Raw genomic sequence first — 19,194 nt, forward strand, 5'->3', positions numbered from 1 at the left:
AGGGGGAGAGAGGGAGAGAGAAAGAGGGGGAGAGAGAGACAGGGAGAAAGAGGGAGAGAGAGAACGGGGAAAGGGAGAGAGAGAACGAAGAGAGGGACAGAGAGAGAACGAGAGGGGGGAGACAGGGAGAGGGGGAGAGAGCGAAAAAGAGGGAGAGGGAGAGAGAGCAAGCGCGAGCGAGAGGGGAGAGACAGCGAGACAGAAAGGGGGAGAGGGGGAGAGAAAGATGGGGAGAGAGACGGAGAGAGAGCGAGAGACAGAGAAAGACGGAAAGGAAAAAGAGAGAGACAGAAGGGAAGACAGAAAGAGGGGGAGAGGGAAATGAGACAGACGAGAGAAAGAAAGGAGTGGCCAGTTGAACACCTTCAGTTAAAATCTACACCCGTTAGTCGTCCGTCTCTCTGTATGTCCATCTGTGTGTCTCTCGCTCCCTCTCTATGGCTCTCTGTATGTCCATCTGTGTGTCTCTCGCTCCCTCTCTATGGCTCTCTGTATGTCCATCTGTGTGTCTCTCGCTCCCTCTCTATGGCTCTCTGTATGTCCATCTGTGTGTCTCTCGCTCCCTCTCTATGGCTCTCTGTATGTCTATCTGTGTGTGTGAGCCTGTGTGTGTCTCTCTCACACTGTGTGTGTGTGTGTGTGTGTGTGTGTGTGTGTGTGTGTGTGTGTGTGTGTGTGTGTGTGTCACAGCAAAGTCGTATTCAAGCTGCAGTGTTGCTTTGCTGCAGCACCGCTGTTGTCCAGCAGGGGGGAGAGCTGGCTGCTTCTCTCACAGGCTGTAGAACCGGAGGCTTCGATCCATCCCAGTGGAGGTGAGGAACTGGGCGTGCTGGCCGAACGCCACCCCAGTGACGACCCCCCCGTGCTCTACAGAGAACAGAAAACAAAGACTTCAAAATCCATTCTCTCACCTCTTATTAGCTTTATTAACAGGATCACTGGCCCCTCCCTTTACAGGAGCGCTGACCATCTTTAAAATCCATTCTCTCACCTCTTATTAGCTTTATTAACAGTATCACTGGCCCCTCCCTTTAAAGGAGCGCTGACCATCTTTAAAATCCATTCTCTCACCTCTTATTAGCTTTATTAACAGGATCACTGACCCCTCCCTTTAAAGGAGCGCTGACCATCTTTAAAATCCATTCTCTCACCTCTTATTAGCTTTATTAACAGGATCACTGGCCCCTCCCTTTAAAGGAGCGCTGACCATCTTTAAAATCCATTCTCTCACCTCTTATTAGCTTTATTAACAGGATCACTGGCCCCTCCCTTTAAAGGAGCGCTGACCATCTTTAAAATCCATTCTCTCACCTCTTATTAGCTTTATTAACATGATCACTGGCCCCTCCCTTTACAGGAGCGCTGACCATCTTTAAAATCCATTCTCTCACCTCTTATTAGCTTTATTAACATGATCACTGGCCCCTCCCTTTAAAGGAGCGCTGACCATCTTTAAAATCCATTCTCTCACCTCTTATTAGCTTTATTAACAGGATCACTGGCCCCTCCCTTTACAGGAGCGCTGACCATCTTTAAAATCCATTCTCTCACCTCTTATTAGCTTTATTAACAGGATCACTGACCCCTCCCTTTAAAGGAGCGCTGACCATCTTTAAAATCCATTCTCTCACCTCTTATTAGCTTTATTAACATGATCACTGGCCCCTCCCTTTACAGGAGCGCTGACCATCTTTAAAATCCATTCTCTCACCTCTTATTAGCTTTATTAACAGGATCACTGGCCCCTCCCTTTAAAGGAGCGCTGACCATCTTTAAAATCCATTCTCTCACCTCTTATTAGCTTTATTAACAGGATCACTGACCCCTCCCTTTACAGGAGCGCTGACCATCTTTAAAATCCATTCTCTCACCTCTTATTAGCTTTATTAACAGGATCACTGGCCCCTCCCTTTACAGGAGCGCTGACCATCTTTAAAATCCATTCTCTCACCTCTTATTAGCTTTATTAACAGGATCACTGGCCCCTCCCTTTACAGGAGCGCTGACCATCTTTAAAATCCATTCTCTCACCTCTTATTAGCTTTATTAACAGGATCACTGGCCCCTCCCTTTACAGGAGCACTGACCATCTTTAAAATCCATTCTCTCACCTCTTATTAGCTTTATTAACAGGATCGCTGGCCCCTCTCTCTCTCTCCCCTCCTAGCTCTAGCTGGGTGTGTTATTTCTGTACCTGTGAAACTCAGCACCTCAGACCACTGCTTGCACATGTAAATTCGGATGTCTGTTCCCCCAATAGCCAGGTAAGTGCCGCTCTGATCAAAGATGAGAGATTTCACCTGGGAAAAATTAACGAAAAATACGAAACCATAAATGTTTGATAGAAGAGTCAACGCTGCTTCTAGAGAGGTGTGAAAAAATCCCCCCCCCCCCCCCCCCCCCTACCCCCTCTCCCAGGGAGGTGGTGTCCTCGCGAGGGGGAGAGGAGGGAGGAGGAGGGGAGAGCGGGGGGGAGGGGCTGGTGGTGTGGGAGGGGGAGGGGGAGAGGAGGGAAGAGAGGGGGGAGGTGGTGTGGGAGGTGAGGGGGAGACGAGGGGAAGAGAGGGGAGAGAGAGGGGGTGTGGTGTGGGAGGCGAGGGGGACCAGGGAAGAGAGGGGGAGAGGGGAGGTGGTGTGGGAGGGGAGGGGGGTCGGGGGCGAGGGGGAGAGGAGGGAAGAGAGGGGGAGAGGGGAGGCGAGGAGGGGGAGAGGAGGGAAGAGAGGGGAGGTGGTGTGGGAGGTGAGGGGGAGAGGAGGCGACGTCTCCCCCTCTCCCCTCTCCTCCCTTCTCTCCCCTCCACCACACCCTCCACTCCCCCTCTCCTCCCTTGTCTCCCCCTCTCCCCTCCACCACACCCTCCTCTCCTCTCCTCTCCCCTCCTCCCCACCTCGTAGTTGTCGTCCAGCTGAATGGTCTTGAAGTTCTTGAGCTTCCTCAGATCCCACAGTTTCACGGAGGAGTCGTCCGCTGTGGTTGCCAGGTAGTATCCGTTCTCAGAGAAGGCGATGGTGGTGATGGGACCCGAGTGGCCGGGGAAGTTCGCCACGTTCGTGCGCTCCTGAGAAACACACGAAACAACGAGACCAAAACCAACACGGGTGAGAGGCGTCTCTCCACACAACCACCCCTCCAGATCAACAACACAGAGGCTCCACATCACAACACCGCTGAGAGCCGTCTCTCCACACAACCACCCCTCCAGATCAACAACACAGAGACTCCACATCACAACACCGCTGAGAGCCATCTCTCTACACAACCACCCCTCCAGATCAACAACACAGAGACTCCACATCACAACACCGCTGAGAGCCATCTCTCTACACAACCACCCCTCCAGATCAACAACACAGAGACTCCACATCACAACACCGCTGAGAGCCGTCTCTCCACACAACCACCCCTCCAGCTCAACAACACAGAGACTCCACATCACAACACCGCTGAGAGCCGTCTCTCCACACAACCACCCCTCCAGACCAACAACACAGAGGCTCCACATCACAACACCGCTGACAGCCATCTCTCTACACAACCACCCCTCCAGATCAACAACACAGAGACTCCACATCACAACACCGCTGAGAGCCGTCTCTCCACACAACCACCCCTCCAGATCAACAACACAGAGACTCCACATCACAACACCGCTGAGAGCCGTCTCTCCACACAACCACCCCTCCAGATCAACAACACAGAGACTCCACATCACAACACCGCTGAGAGCCGTCTCTCCACACAACCACCCCTCCAGATCAACAACACAGAGACTCCACATCACAACACCGCTGAGAGCCGTCTCTCTACACAACCACCCCTCCAGATCAACAACACAGAGACTCCACATCACAACACCGCTGAGAGGCGTCTCTCCACACAACCACCCCTCCAGATCAACAACACAGAGACTCCACATCACAACACCGCTGACAGCCATCTCTCTACACAACCACCCCTCCAGATCAACAACACAGAGACTCCACATCACAACACCGCTGAGAGCCGTCTCTCCACACAACCACCCCTCCAGATCAACAACACAGAGACTCCACATCACAACACCGCTGAGAGCCATCTCTCTACACAACCACCCCTCCAGATCAACAACACAGAGACTCCACATCACAACACTGCTGAGAGCCGTCTCTCCACACAACCACCCCTCCAGATCAACAACACAGAGACTCCACATCACAACACCGCTGAGAGCCGTCTCTCCACACAACCACCCCTCCAGATCAACAACACAGAGACTCCACATCACAACACTGCTGAGAGCCATCTCTCTACACAACCACCCCTCCAGATCAACAACACAGAGACTCCACATCACAACACCGCTGAGAGCCATCTCTCCACACAACCACCCCTCCAGATCAACAACACAGAGACTCCACATCACAACACCGCTGAGAGCCGTCTCTCTACACAACCACCCCTCCAGATCAACAACACAGAGACTCCACATCACAACACCGCTGAGAGCCGTCTCTCTACACAACCACCCCTCCAGATCAACAACACAGAGACTCCACATCACAACACCGCTGAGAGCCGTCTCTCCACACAACCACCCCTCCAGATCAACAACACAGAGACTCCACATCACAACACCGCTGAGAGCCATCTCTCTACACAACCACCCCTCCAGACCAACAACACAGAGACTCCACATCACAACACCGCTGAGAGCCGTCTCTCTACACAACCACCCCTCCAGACCAACAACACAGAGACTCCACATCACAACACCGCTGAGAGCCGTCTCTCTACACAACCACCCCTCCAGACCAACAACACAGAGACTCCACATCACAACACTGCTGAGAGCCGTCTCTCCACACAACCATCTCTCTCCGTATGTGTGTGTCTCTCTCTCTCTGTATGTGTGTCTGTGTCTATCTCTCTGTCTATCTGTGTATGTCTGTCTATCTCTCTCTCTGTGTGTGCGTCTATCTCTCGATGTGTGTGTGTGGGCAGCACAGTAAAAATATACAGTAAATAAGTTTATAATTTATTCCCAGGTCTGATTTGTAATTATTAATATAACTGACAATTTTATTTTATTTTTAAAACACCCGCCACAGCAGTGTCAGCAGGATGACCACACGGACGGCCTCACTCACCTTCAAGTCCCAGATCTTAATCTGTGAGTCCAGGGTTCCAGTTCCAAAGATGAGACCGTCGGGGTGGAACTGGGCACAGGTCAGCGCTGAAGGGGTTAAAAATAAAAATTTTAAAAATTTTAAAAATGCATTCCTTACAAACTTTATCATCTGGTCGTTCAGCGGAGGCTTATAATCAAAGAGACTTCCAGAGACCAGGGGGGTGAACTCTGCATCATCAACAACTACTGATGCTGCTGCAGAGTCTCTTCCAATAGGACCTCGTTTGTTTGGCGTCTCGTCCGAAGGACGGAGCACAAGGAGGTTCAGTGACTCGCTCAGGGTCTCTCACACACACACAGTGAGTCAGGGGCTGCTGCAGAGTCTCTTCCAATAGGACCTCGTTTGTTTGGCATCTCGTCCGAAGGACGGAGCACAAGGAGGTTCAGTGACTCGCTCAGGGTCTCTCACACACACACAGTGAGTCAGGGGCTGCTGCAGAGTCTCTTCCAATAGGACCTCGTTTGTTTGGCGTCTCGTCCGAAGGACGCAGCACAAGGAGGTTCAGTGACTCGCTCAGGGTCTCTCACACACACACAGCGAGTCAGGGGCTGCTGCAGAGTCCTGGTATCAAGCCCCCTTCTCTCTGTAATAGTTTAATACCCCCCCCCTCCTCTCTCGCTCACCACAGCCAGCGGTTTCGTCAGTGACCTTGGTAAGAATTCGTCCGGTCTGCACATCAGAGAAAGCCCAATACTGAGAAAGAAAGAAAGAAATATATATATAACAGGATAACCTTGTGCTACGTTAACACAGCATCAGACACCAAGTCTGGATCTCTGAACTGGATACCAAGTAACACCCACAGGGCTGGGAATCGGACTCCTATTGCAAGGCAGTGTGATCCAGTCCAGGTTTCACTACCAGCTTGATCCTCCCCAGTGTGTCTAGCTAACAAGCTCAGGTGTGTCTGATTATTAAACTCCTAGTGAAACCAGGACTGGATCACACCGCTGTGCAGCGGGAGTCTGATTATTAAACTCCTAGTGAAAGCAGGACTGGATCACACTGCTGTGCAGCGGGAGTCTGATTATTAAACTCCTAGTGAAAGCAGGACTGGATCACACTGCTGTGCAGCGGGAGTCTGATTATTAAACTCCTAGTGAAAGCAGGACTGGATCACACTGCTGTGCAGCGGGAGTCTGATTATTAAACTCCTAGTGAAACCAGGACTGGATCACACCGCTGTGCAGCGGGAGTCTGATTATTAAACTCCTAGTGAAAGCAGGACTGGATCACACTGCTGTGCAGCGGGAGTCTGATTATTAAACTCCTAGTGAAAGCAGGACTGGATCACACCGCTGTGCAGCGGGAGTCTGATTATTAAACTCCTAGTGAAAGCAGGACTGGATCACACTGCTGTGCAGCGGGAGTCTGATTATTAAACTCCTAGTGAAAGCAGGACCGGATCAGTCTCTGTGTGTCTCACCTGGTCCTCGGCAGGTATAGAGTGTGTATTGGAGGTGTCTCTGTGTGTCTCACCTGGTCCTCGGCAGGTATAGAGTGTGTATTGGAGGTGTCTCTGTGTGTCTCACCTGGTCCTCGGCAGGTATAGAGTGTGTATTGGAGGTGTCTCTGTGTGTCTCACCTGGTCCTCGGCAGGTATAGAGTGTGTATTGGAGGTGTCTCTGTGTGTCTCACCTGGTCCTCGGCAGGTATAGAGTGTGTATTGGAGGTGTCTCTGTGTGTCTCACCTGGTCCTCGGCAGGTATAGAGTGTGTATTGGAGGTGTCTCTGTGTGTCTCACCTGGTCCTCGGCAGGTATAGAGTGTGTATTGGAGGTGTCTCTGTGTGTCTCACCTGGTCCTCGGAGGCGCTCAGCAGGTAGTCCCCTGTGGCGTGAAGGCTCAGCCCCGTCACCGGGCCCTCGTGAGCCCGAACCACCTGAACACAGGACTGGGACGGAACCGACCAGATCCGAATCGTGGCGTCAGGAGAGGCAGAGAACACCACCGACTAGAGGGGGGGGGAGATTGAGAGAGAGAGAGAGAGAGAGATATTATACACTGACGAGAGGGAGGGAGATATTATACACTGACGAGAGAGAGATATTATACACTGACGAGAGGGAGGGAGATATTATACACTGACGAGAGGGAGGGAGATATTATACACTGACGAGAGGGAGATATTATACACTGACGAGAGGGAGGGAGATATTATACACTGACGAGAGGGAGGGAGATATTATACACTGACGAGAGAGAGATATTATACACTGACGAGAGGGAGGGAGATATTATACACTGACGAGAGGGAGGGAGATATTATACACTGACGAGAGGGAGGGAGATATTATACACTGACGAGAGGGAGGGAGATATTATACACTGACGAGAGAGAGGGAGATATTATACACTGACGAGAGGGAAGGAGATATTATACACTGACGAGAGGGAGGGGGGGTACAGTGCTGGCTCACCTGGGAGGGGTGGTACACCACGCTGGTGACTCTCTTGGAGTGGCCCTTCAGCGTGGCAATGATGTGCTCAGCATTCTTATCAAATACGACCACGTTCTTATCAGCGCCTCCTGAACACAGAGAGAGGAGAGAGTGAGACAGGGGTGCCAGACCCCACTGTCTATATAGAGCTGGAATCTAGTGCACTGGCATTGCCTGCTGTGTGGACTGGGCAGATACACACAGCCCTGCACAGCCTACCCAACATGCTGTGGAATCTAGTGCTGTTGCCTGCTGTGTGCTGGGCAGGGCCTGGCTGTGCTGTGCTGTGCACAGGGCAATGCTGGCAGGATCGCTCTGTATAACACTGATACACAGCCCTGCACAGAACCACAGCAGCTACCCAGCATGGGGTCTATATAGAGCTGGAATCTAGTGCGCTGGCATTGCCTGCTGTGTGCTGGGCAGAGCCTGGCTGTGCTGTGCTGTGCACAGGGCAATGCTGGCAGGATCGCTCTGTATAACACTGATACACAGCCCTGCACAGAACCACAGCAGCTACCCAGCATGGGGTCTATATAGAGCTGGAATCTAGTGCGCTGGCATTGCCTGCTGTGTGCTGGGCAGAGCCTGGCTGTGCTGTGCTGTGCACAGGGCAATGCTGGCAGGATCGCACTGTATAACACTGATACACAGCCCTGCACAGAACCACAGCAGCTACCCAGCATGGGGTCTATATAGAGCTGGAATCTAGTGCGCTGGCATTGCCTGCTGTGTGCTGGGCAGAGCCTGGCTGTGCTGTGCTGTACGCTGGGCAATGCTGGCAGGATCGCTCTGTATAACACTGATACACAGCCCTGCACAAAACCACAGCAGCTACCCAGCATGGGGTCTATATAGAGCTGGAATCTAGTGCGCTGGCATTGCCTGCTGTGTGCTGGGCAGAGCCTGGCTGTGCTGTGCTGTACACAGGGCAATGCTGGCAGGATCGCACTGTATAACACTGATACACAGCCCTGCACAGAACCACAGCAGCTACCCAGCATGGGGTCTATATAGAGCTGGAATCTAGTGCGCTGGCATTGCCTGCTGTGTGCTGGGCAGAGCCTGGCTGTGCTGTGCTGTACACAGGGCAATGCTGGCAGGACCGCACTGTATAACACTGATACACAGCCCTGCACAGAACCACAGCAGCTACCCAGCATGGGGTCTATATAGAGCTGGAATCTAGTGCGCTGGCATTGCCTGCTGTGTGCTGGGCAGAGCCTGGCTGTGCTGTGCTGTACACAGGGCAATGCTGGCAGGATCGCTCTGTATAACACTGATACACAGCCCTGCACAGAACCACAGCAGCTACCCAGCATGGGGTCTATATAGAGCTGGAATCTAGTGCGCTGGCATTGCCTGCTGTGTGCTGGGCAGAGCCTGGCTGTGCTGTGCTGTACACAGGGCAATGCTGGCAGGATCGCTCTGTATAACACTGATACACAGCCCTGCACAGAACCACAGCAGCTACCCAGCATGGGGTCTATATAGAGCTGGAATCTAGTGCGCTGGCATTGCCTGCTGTGTGCTGGGCAGAGCCTGGCTGTGCTGTGCTGTGCACAGGGCAATGCTGGCAGGATCGCTCTGTATAACACTGATACACAGCCCTGCACAGAACCACAGCAGCTACCCAGCATGGGGTCTATATAGAGCTGGAATCTAGTGCGCTGGCATTGCCTGCTGTGTGCTGGGCAGAGCCTGGCTGTGCTGTGCTGTGCACAGGGCAATGCTGGCAGGATCGCTCTGTATAACACTGATACACAGCCCTGCACAGAACCACAGCAGCTACCCAGCATGGGTATCTATCGACCTTAGATACGCGACGTATACGGGACGGACACACGACCCGTCTCGGACCGATACACGAGTCGACATGTGTCCCGTACGACCGGTTTCTTTGTTGTAGACATATGTGACTAACATTTCTTTCTTTTGTGCTGGCAATATCGTGGTTGTGTCGGTCTGTGCTTGGGTGTACCCCAGGGCAATGCTGGCAGGGACGACCGACCCGTCTCGGGGGACCGAACACTGATACACACGCCCGTCTAGCGAGACAGAACCACAGCAGCTCGTACCCAGCGACCTTAGATCACGCGAGCGGAGACATAGAGGACTGGAATCTAGTGCGCTGGCACATTGTGACTGGGTGGGACTGCTGGTGTCGCTGGGGGTCGATATCTCCCAGATCACGGCTAACGGACGACTGCACGACCCAGTCGGACTGTGCCGTGCAGGACCGACAATATTTACTGGCAGATCGACTCGTATGGGGTCTATATAGAGCTGGAATCTAGTGCGCTGGCATTGCCTGCTGTGTGCTGGGCAGAGCCTGGCTGTGCTGTGCTGTGCACAGGGCAATGCTGGCAGGATGCACTGTATAACACTGATACACAACCCTGCACAGAACCACAGCAGCTACCCAACATGGGGTCTATATAGAGCTGGAATCTAGTGCGCTGGCATTGCCTGCTGTGTGCTGGGCAGAGCCTGGCTGTGCTGTGCTGTACACAGGGCAATGCTGGCAGGATCGCACTGTATAACACTGATACACAGCCCTGCACAGAACCACAGCAGCTACCCAGCATGGGGTCTATATAGAGCTGGAATCTAGTGCGCTGGCATTGCCTGCTGTGTGCTGGGCAGAGCCTGGCTGTGCTGTGCTGTACACAGGGCAATGCTGGCAGGATCGCACTGTATAACACTGATACACAGCCCTGCACAGAACCACAGCAGCTACCCAGCATGGGGTCTATATAGAGCTGGAATCTAGTGCGCTGGCATTGCCTGCTGTGTGCTGGGCAGAGCCTGGCTGTGCTGTGCTGTGCACAGGGCAATGCTGGCAGGATCGCACTGTATAACACTGATACACAGCCCTGCACAGAACCACAGCAGCTACCCAGCATGGGGTCTATATAGAGCTGGAATCTAGTGCGCTGGCATTGCCTGCTGTGTGCTGGGCAGAGCCTGGCTGTGCTGTGCTGTGCACAGGGCAATGCTGGCAGGATCGCACTGTATAACACTGATACACAGCCCTGCACAGAACCACAGCAGCTACCCAGCATGGGGTCTATATAGAGCTGGAATCTAGTGCGCTGGCATTGCCTGCTGTGTGCTGGGCAGAGCCTGGCTGTGCTGTGCTGTACACAGGGCAATGCTGGCAGGATCGCTCTGTATAACACTGATACACAGCCCTGCACAGAACCACAGCAGCTACCCAGCATGGGGTCTATATAGAGCTGGAATCTAGTGCGCTGGCATTGCCTGCTGTGTGCTGGGCAGAGCCTGGCTGTGCTGTGCTGTACACAGGGCAATGCTGGCAGGATCGCTCTGTATAACACTGATACACAGCCCTGCACAGAACCACAGCAGCTACCCAGCATGGGGTCTATATAGAGCTGGAATCTAGTGCGCTGGCATTGCCTGCTGTGTGCTGGGCAGAGCCTGGCTGTGCTGTGCTGTGCACAGGGCAATGCTGGCAGGATCGCACTGTATAACACTGATACACAGCCCTGCACAGAACCACAGCAGCTACCCAGCATGGGGTCTATATAGAGCTGGAATCTAGTGCGCTGGCATTGCCTGCTGTGTGCTGGGCAGAGCCTGGCTGTGCTGTGCTGTACACAGGGCAATGCTGGCAGGATCGCTCTGTATAACACTGATACACAGCCCTGCACAGAACCACAGCAGCTACCCAGCATGGGGTCTATATAGAGCTGGAATCTAGTGCGCTGGCATTGCCTGCTGTGTGCTGGGCAGAGCCTGGCTGTGCTGTGCTGTACACAGGGCAATGCTGGCAGGATCGCTCTGTATAACACTGATACACAGCCCTGCACAGAACCACAGCAGCTACCCAGCATGGGGTCTATATAGAGCTGGAATCTAGTGCGCTGGCATTGCCTGCTGTGTGCTGGGCAGAGCCTGGCTGTGCTGTGCTGTACACAGGGCAATGCTGGCAGGATCGCTCTGTATAACACTGATACACAGCCCTGCACAGAACCACAGCAGCTACCCAGCATGGGGTCTATATAGAGCTGGAATCTAGTGCGCTGGCATTGCCTGCTGTGTGCTGGGCAGAGCCTGGCTGTGCTGTGCTGTGCACAGGGCAATGCTGGCAGGATCGCTCTGTATAACACTGATACACAGCCCTGCACAGAACCACAGCAGCTACCCAGCATGGGGTCTATATAGAGCTGGAATCTAGTGCGCTGGCATTGCCTGCTGTGTGCTGGGCAGAGCCTGGCTGTGCTGTGCTGTACACAGGGCAATGCTGGCAGGACCGCACTGTATAACACTGATACACAGCCCTGCACAGAACCACAGCAGCTACCCAGCATGGGGTCTATATAGAGCTGGAATCTAGTGCGCTGGCATTGCCTGCTGTGTGCTGGGCAGAGCCTGGCTGTGCTGTGCTGTGCACAGGGCAATGCTGGCAGGATCGCACTGTATAACACTGATACACAGCCCTGCACAGAACCACAGCAGCTACCCAGCATGGGGTCTATATAGAGCTGGAATCTAGTGCGCTGGCATTGCCTGCTGTGTGCTGGGCAGAGCCTGGCTGTGCTGTGCTGTACACAGGGCAATGCTGGCAGGACCGCACTGTATAACACTGATACACAGCCCTGCACAGAACCACAGCAGCTACCCAGCATGGGGTCTATATAGAGCTGGAATCTAGTGCGCTGGCATTGCCTGCTGTGTGCTGGGCAGAGCCTGGCTGTGCTGTGCTGTGCACAGGGCAATGCTGGCAGGATCGCTCTGTATAACACTGATACACAGCCCTGCACAGAACCACAGCAGCTACCCAGCATGGGGTCTATATAGAGCTGGAATCTAGTGCGCTGGCATTGCCTGCTGTGTGCTGGGCAGAGCCTGGCTGTGCTGTGCTGTACACAGGGCAATGCTGGCAGGATCGCACTGTATAACACTGATACACAGCCCTGCACAGAACCACAGCAGCTACCCAGCATGGGGTCTATATAGAGCTGGAATCTAGTGCGCTGGCATTGCCTGCTGTGTGCTGGGCAGAGCCTGGCTGTGCTGTGCTGTACACAGGGCAATGCTGGCAGGACCGCACTGTATAACACTGATACACAGCCCTGCACAGAACCACAGCAGCTACCCAGCATGGGGTCTATATAGAGCTGGAATCTAGTGCGCTGGCATTGCCTGCTGTGTGCTGGGCAGAGCCTGGCTGTGCTGTGCTGTACACAGGGCAATGCTGGCAGGATCGCACTGTATAACACTGATACACAGCCCTGCACAGAACCACAGCAGCTACCCAGCATGGGGTCTATATAGAGCTGGAATCTAGTGCGCTGGCATTGCCTGCTGTGTGCTGGGCAGAGCCTGGCTGTGCTGTGCTGTACACAGGGCAATGCTGGCAGGATCGCACTGTATAACACTGATACACAGCCCTGCACAGAACCACAGCAGCTACCCAGCATGGGGTCTATATAGAGCTGGAATCTAGTGCGCTGGCATTGCCTGCTGTGTGCTGGGCAGAGCCTGGCTGTGCTGTGCTGTACACAGGGCAATGCTGGCAGGATCGCTCTGTATAACACTGATACACAGCCCTGCACAGAACCACAGCAGCTACCCAGCATGGGGTCTATATAGAGCTGGAATCTAGTGCGCTGGCATTGCCTGCTGTGTGCTGGGCAGAGCCTGGCTGTGCTGTGCTGTACACAGGGCAATGCTGGCAGGACCGCACTGTATAACACTGATACACAACCCTGCACAGAACCACAGCAGCTACCCAGCATGGGGTCTATATAGAGCTGGAATCTAGTGCGCTGGCATTGCCTGCTGTGTGCTGGGCAGAGCCTGGCTGTGCTGTGCTGTACACAGGGCAATGCTGGCAGGATCGCTCTGTATAACACTGATACACAGCCCTGCACAGAACCACAGCAGCTACCCAGCATGGGGTCTATATAGAGCTGGAATCTAGTGCGCTGGCATTGCCTGCTGTGTGCTGGGCAGAGCCTGGCTGTGCTGTGCTGTGCACAGGGCAATGCTGGCAGGATCGCACTGTGTAACACTGATACACAGCCCTGCACAGAACCACAGCAGCTACCCAGCATGGGGTCTATATAGAGCTGGAATCTAGTGCGCTGGCATTGCCTGCTGTGTGCTGGGCAGAGCCTGGCTGTGCTGTGCTGTGCACAGGGCAATGCTGGCAGGATCGCTCTGTATAACACTGATACACAGCCCTGCACAGAACCACAGCAGCTACCCAGCATGGGGTCTATATAGAGCTGGAATCTAGTGCGCTGGCATTGCCTGCTGTGTGCTGGGCAGAGCCTGGCTGTGCTGTGCTGTACACAGGGCAATGCTGGCAGGATCGCACTGTATAACACTGATACACAGCCCTGCACAGAACCACAGCAGCTACCCAGCATGGGGTCTATATAGAGCTGGAATCTAGTGCGCTGGCATTGCCTGCTGTGTGCTGGGCAGAGCCTGGCTGTGCTGTGCTGTGCACAGGGCAATGCTGGCAGGATCGCTCTGTATAACACTGATACACAGCCCTGCACAGAACCACAGCAGCTACCCAGCATGGGGTCTATATAGAGCTGGAATCTAGTGCGCTGGCATTGCCTGCTGTGTGCTGGGCAGAGCCTGGCTGTGCTGTGCTGTACACAGGGCAATGCTGGCAGGATCGCTCTGTATAACACTGATACACAGCCCTGCACAGAACCACAGCAGCTACCCAGCATGGGGTCTATATAGAGCTGGAATCTAGTGCGCTGGCATTGCCTGCTGTGTGCTGGGCAGAGCCTGGCTGTGCTGTGCTGTACACAGGGCAATGCTGGCAGGATCGCACTGTATAACACTGATACACAGCCCTGCACAGAACCACAGCAGCTACCCAGCATGGGGTCTATATAGAGCTGGAATCTAGTGCGCTGGCATTGCCTGCTGTGTGCTGGGCAGAGCCTGGCTGTGCTGTGCTGTGCACAGGGCAATGCTGGCAGGATCGCACTGTATAACACTGATACACAGCCCTGCACAGAACCACAGCAGCTACCCAGCATGGGGTCTATATAGAGCTGGAATCTAGTGCGCTGGCATTGCCTGCTGTGTGCTGGGCAGAGCCTGGCTGTGCTGTGCTGTGCACAGGGCAATGCTGGCAGGATCGCTCTGTATAACACTGATACACAGCCCTGCACAGAACCACAGCAGCTACCCAGCATGGGGTCTATATAGAGCTGGAATCTAGTGCGCTGGCATTGCCTGCTGTGTGCTGGGCAGAGCCTGGCTGTGCTGTGCTGTGCACAGGGCAATGCTGGCAGGATCGCACTGTATAACACTGATACACAGCCCTGCACAGAACCACAGCAGCTACCCAGCATGGGGTCTATATAGAGCTGGAATCTAGTGCGCTGGCATTGCCTGCTGTGTGCTGGGCAGAGCCTGGCTGTGCTGTGCTGTACACAGGGCAATGCTGGCAGGATCGCTCTGTATAACACTGATACACAGCCCTGCACAGAACCACAGCAGCTACCCAGCATGGGGTCTATATAAAGCTGGAATCTAGTGCGCTGGCATTGCCTGCTGTGTGCTGGGCAGAGCCTGGCTGTGCTGTGCTGTACACAGGGCAATGCTGGCAGGATCGCACTGTATAACACTGATACACAGCCCTGCACAGAACCACAGCAGCTACCCAGCATGGGGTCTATATAGAGCTGGAATCTAGTGCGCTGGCATTGCCTGCTGTGTGCTGGGCAGAGCCTGGCTGTGCTGTGCTGTGCACAGGGCAATGCTGGCAGGATCGCACTGTATAACACTGATACACAGCCCTGCACAGAACCACAGCAGCTACCCAGCATGGGGTCTATATAGAGCTGGAATCTAGTGCGCTGGCATTGCCTGCTGTGTGCTGGGCAGAGCCTGGCTGTGCTGTGCTGTGCACAGGGCAATGCTGGCAGGATCGCACTGTATAACACTGATACACAACCCTGCACAGAACCACAGCAGCTACCCAGCATGGGGTCTATATAGAGCTGGAATCTAGTGCGCTGGCATTGCCTGCTGTGTGCTGGGCAGAGCCTGGCTGTGCTGTGCTGTGCACAGGGCAATGCTGGCAGGATCGCTCTGTATAACACTGATACACAGCCCTGCACAGAACCACAGCAGCTACCCAGCATGGGGTCTATATAGAGCTGGAATCTAGTGCGCTGGCATTGCCTGCTGTGTGCTGGGCAGAGCCTGGCTGTGCTGTGCTGTGCACAGGGCAATGCTGGCAGGATCGCTCTGTATAACACTGATACACAGCCCTGCACAGAACCACAGCAGCTACCCAGCATGGGGTCTATATAGAGCTGGAATCTAGTGCGCTGGCATTGCCTGCTGTGTGCTGGGCAGAGCCTGGCTGTGCTGTGCTGTGCACAGGGCAATGCTGGCAGGACCGCACTGTATAACACTGATACACAGCCCTGCACAGAACCACAGCAGCTACCCAGCATGGGGTCTATATAGAGCTGGAATCTAGTGCGCTGGCATTGCCTGCTGTGTGCTGGGCAGAGCCTGGCTGTGCTGTGCTGTACACAGGGCAATGCTGGCAGGATCGCTCTGTATAACACTGATACACAGCCCTGCACAGAACCACAGCAGCTACCCAGCATGGGGTCTATATAGAGCTGGAATCTAGTGCGCTGGCATTGCCTGCTGTGTGCTGGGCAGAGCCTGGCTGTGCTGTGCTGTGCACAGGGCAATGCTGGCAGGATCGCTCTGTATAACACTGATACACAGCCCTGCACAGAACCACAGCAGCTACCCAGCATGGGGTCTATATAGAGCTGGAATCTAGTGCGCTGGCATTGCCTGCTGTGTGCTGGGCAGAGCCTGGCTGTGCTGTGCTGTGCACAGGGCAATGCTGGCAGGACCGCACTGTATAACACTGATACACAGCCCTGCACAGAACCACAGCAGCTACCCAGCATGGGGTCTATATAGAGCTGGAATCTAGTGCGCTGGCATTGCCTGCTGTGTGCTGGGCAGAGCCTGGCTGTGCTGTGCTGTACACAGGGCAATGCTGGCAGGATCGCTCTGTATAACACTGATACACAGCCCTGCACAGAACCACAGCAGCTACCCAGCATGGGGTCTATATAGAGCTGGAATCTAGTGCGCTGGCATTGCCTGCTGTGTGCTGGGCAGAGCCTGGCTGTGCTGTGCTGTGCACAGGGCAATGCTGGCAGGATCGCTCTGTATAACACTGATACACAGCCCTGCACAGAACCACAGCAGCTACCCAGCATGGGGTCTATATAGAGCTGGAATCTAGTGCGCTGGCATTGCCTGCTGTGTGCTGGGCAGAGCCTGGCTGTGCTGTGCTGTGCACAGGGCAATGCTGGCAGGATCGCTCTGTATAACACTGATACACAGCCCTGCACAGAACCACAGCAGCTACCCAGCATGGGGTCTATATAGAGCTGGAATCTAGTGCGCTGGCATTGCCTGCTGTGTGCTGGGCAGAGCCTGGCTGTGCTGTGCTGTACACAGGGCAATGCTGGCAGGATCGCACTGTATAACACTGATACACAGCCCTGCACAGAACCACAGCAGCTACCCAGCATGGGGTCTATATAGAGCTGGAATCTAGTGCGCTGGCATTGCCTGCTGTGTGCTGGGCAGAGCCTGGCTGTGCTGTGCTGTACACAGGGCAATGCTGGCAGGATCGCACTGTATAACACTGATACACAGCCCTGCACAGAACCACAGCAGCTACCCAGCATGGGGTCTATATAGAGCTGGAATCTAGTGCGCTGGCATTGCCTGCTGTGTGCTGGGCAGAGCCTGGCTGTGCTGTGCTGTGCACAGGGCAATGCTGGCAGGATCGCACTGTATAACACTGATACACAGCCCTGCACAGAACCACAGCAGCTACCCAGCATGGGGTCTATATAGAGCTGGAATCTAGTGCGCTGGCATTGCCTGCTGTGTGCTGGGCAGAGCCTGGCTGTGCTGTGCTGTGCACAGGGCAATGCTGGCAGGATCGCTCTGTATAACACTGATACACAGCCCTGCACAGAACCACAGCAGCTACCCAGCATGGGGTCTATATAGAGCTGGAATCTAGTGCGCTGGCATTGCCTGCTGTGTGCTGGGCAGAGCCTGGCTGTGCTGTGCTGTACACAGGGCAATGCTGGCAGGATCGCACTGTATAACACTGATACACAGCCCTGCACAGAACCACAGCAGCTACCCAGCATGGGGTCTATATAGAGCTGGAATCTAGTGCGCTGGCATTGCCTGCTGTGTGCTGGGCAGAGCCTGGCTGTGCTGTGCTGTGCACAGGGCAATGCTGGCAGGATCGCACTGTATAACACTGATACACAGCCCTGCACAGAACCACAGCAGCTACCCAGCATGGGGTCTATATAGAGCTGGAATCTAGTGCGCTGGCATTGCCTGCTGTGTGCTGGGCAGAGCCTGGCTGTGCTGTGCTGTGCACAGGGCAATGCTGGCAGGATCGCACTGTATAACACTGATACACAGCCCTGCACAGAACCACAGCAGCTACCCAGCATGGGGTCTATATAGAGCTGGAATCTAGTGCGCTGGCATTGCCTGCTGTGTGCTGGGCAGAGCCTGGCTGTGCTGTGCTGTACACAGGGCAATGCTGGCAGGATCGCACTGTATAACACTGATACACAGCCCTGCACAGAACCACAGCAGCTACCCAGCATGGGGTCTATATAGAGCTGGAATCTAGTGCGCTGGCATTGCCTGCTGTGTGCTGGGCAGAGCCTGGCTGTGCTGTGCTGTACACAGGGCAATGCTGGCAGGATCGCACTGTATAACACTGATACACAGCCCTGCACAGAACCACAGCAGCTACCCAGCATGGGGTCTATATAGAGCTGGAATCTAGTGCGCTGGCATTGCCTGCTGTGTGCTGGGCAGAGCCTGGCTGTGCTGTGCTGTACACAGGGCAATGCTGGCAGGACCGCACTGTATAACACTGATACACAGCCCTGCACAGAACCACAGCAGCTACCCAGCATGGGGTCTATATAGAGCTGGAATCTAGTGCGCTGGCATTGCCTGCTGTGTGCTGGGCAGAGCCTGGCTGTGCTGTGCTGTGCACAGGGCAATGCTGGCAGGATCGCACTGTATAACACTGATACACAGCCCTGCACAGAACCACAGCAGCTACCCAGCATGGGGTCTATATAGAGCTGGAATCTAGTGCGCTGGCATTGCCTGCTGTGTGCTGGGCAGAGCCTGGCTGTGCTGTGCTGTACACAGGGCAATGCTGGCAGGATCGCACTGTATAACACTGATACACAGCCCTGCACAGAACCACAGCAGCTACCCAGCATGGGGTCTATATAGAGCTGGAATCTAGTGCGCTGGCATTGCCTGCTGTGTGCTGGGCAGAGCCTGGCTGTGCTGTGCTGTACACAGGGCAATGCTGGCAGGATCGCTCTGTATAACACTGATACACAGCCCTGCACAGAACCACAGCAGCTACCCAGCATGGGGTCTATATAGAGCTGGAATCTAGTGCGCTGGCATTGCCTGCTGTGTGCTGGGCAGAGCCTGGCTGTGCTGTGCTGTACACAGGGCAATGC

At 54.4% G+C, this 19,194-nt stretch overlaps 1 protein-coding gene across 1 annotated transcript; it reads right to left on the minus strand.

Moving 5' to 3' along the window:
* Positions 1 to 623: 623 nt before the first annotated feature.
* LOC121307227 (pre-mRNA-processing factor 19) lies at positions 624 to 7,835 on the minus strand. The gene is made up of 8 exons (XM_041239365.1): positions 7,829 to 7,835; positions 7,589 to 7,698; positions 6,967 to 7,122; positions 5,793 to 5,862; positions 5,128 to 5,213; positions 2,889 to 3,059; positions 2,195 to 2,300; positions 624 to 867 (listed from the first exon to the last, which is right to left on the minus strand). Exons 1-8 carry the CDS (start codon positions 7,833 to 7,835, stop codon positions 770 to 772), a joined length of 804 nt encoding a protein of 267 aa, XP_041095299.1. The 3' UTR covers positions 624 to 769.
* Between the last annotated feature and the right edge of the window lie 11,359 nt (positions 7,836 to 19,194).

This window comes from Polyodon spathula, chromosome 54 (assembly GCF_017654505.1).
Source record: "Polyodon spathula isolate WHYD16114869_AA chromosome 54, ASM1765450v1, whole genome shotgun sequence".
Taxonomy (NCBI): Eukaryota; Metazoa; Chordata; class Actinopteri; order Acipenseriformes; family Polyodontidae; genus Polyodon; species Polyodon spathula.

What these genes read in the sequence shown, in the direction of transcription:
- LOC121307227 (XM_041239365.1), bottom strand. An exon ending in TGACGAAACCGCTGGCTGTG is followed by an intron (nt 5,214 to 5,792) that starts GTGAGCGAGAGA and finishes TAACCCCTTCAG; the next exon opens with CGCTGACCTGTGCCCAGTTC. An exon ending in AGCTGGACGACAACTACGAG is followed by an intron (nt 2,301 to 2,888) that starts GTGGGGAGGAGG and finishes AATTTTTCCCAG; the next exon opens with GTGAAATCTCTCATCTTTGA.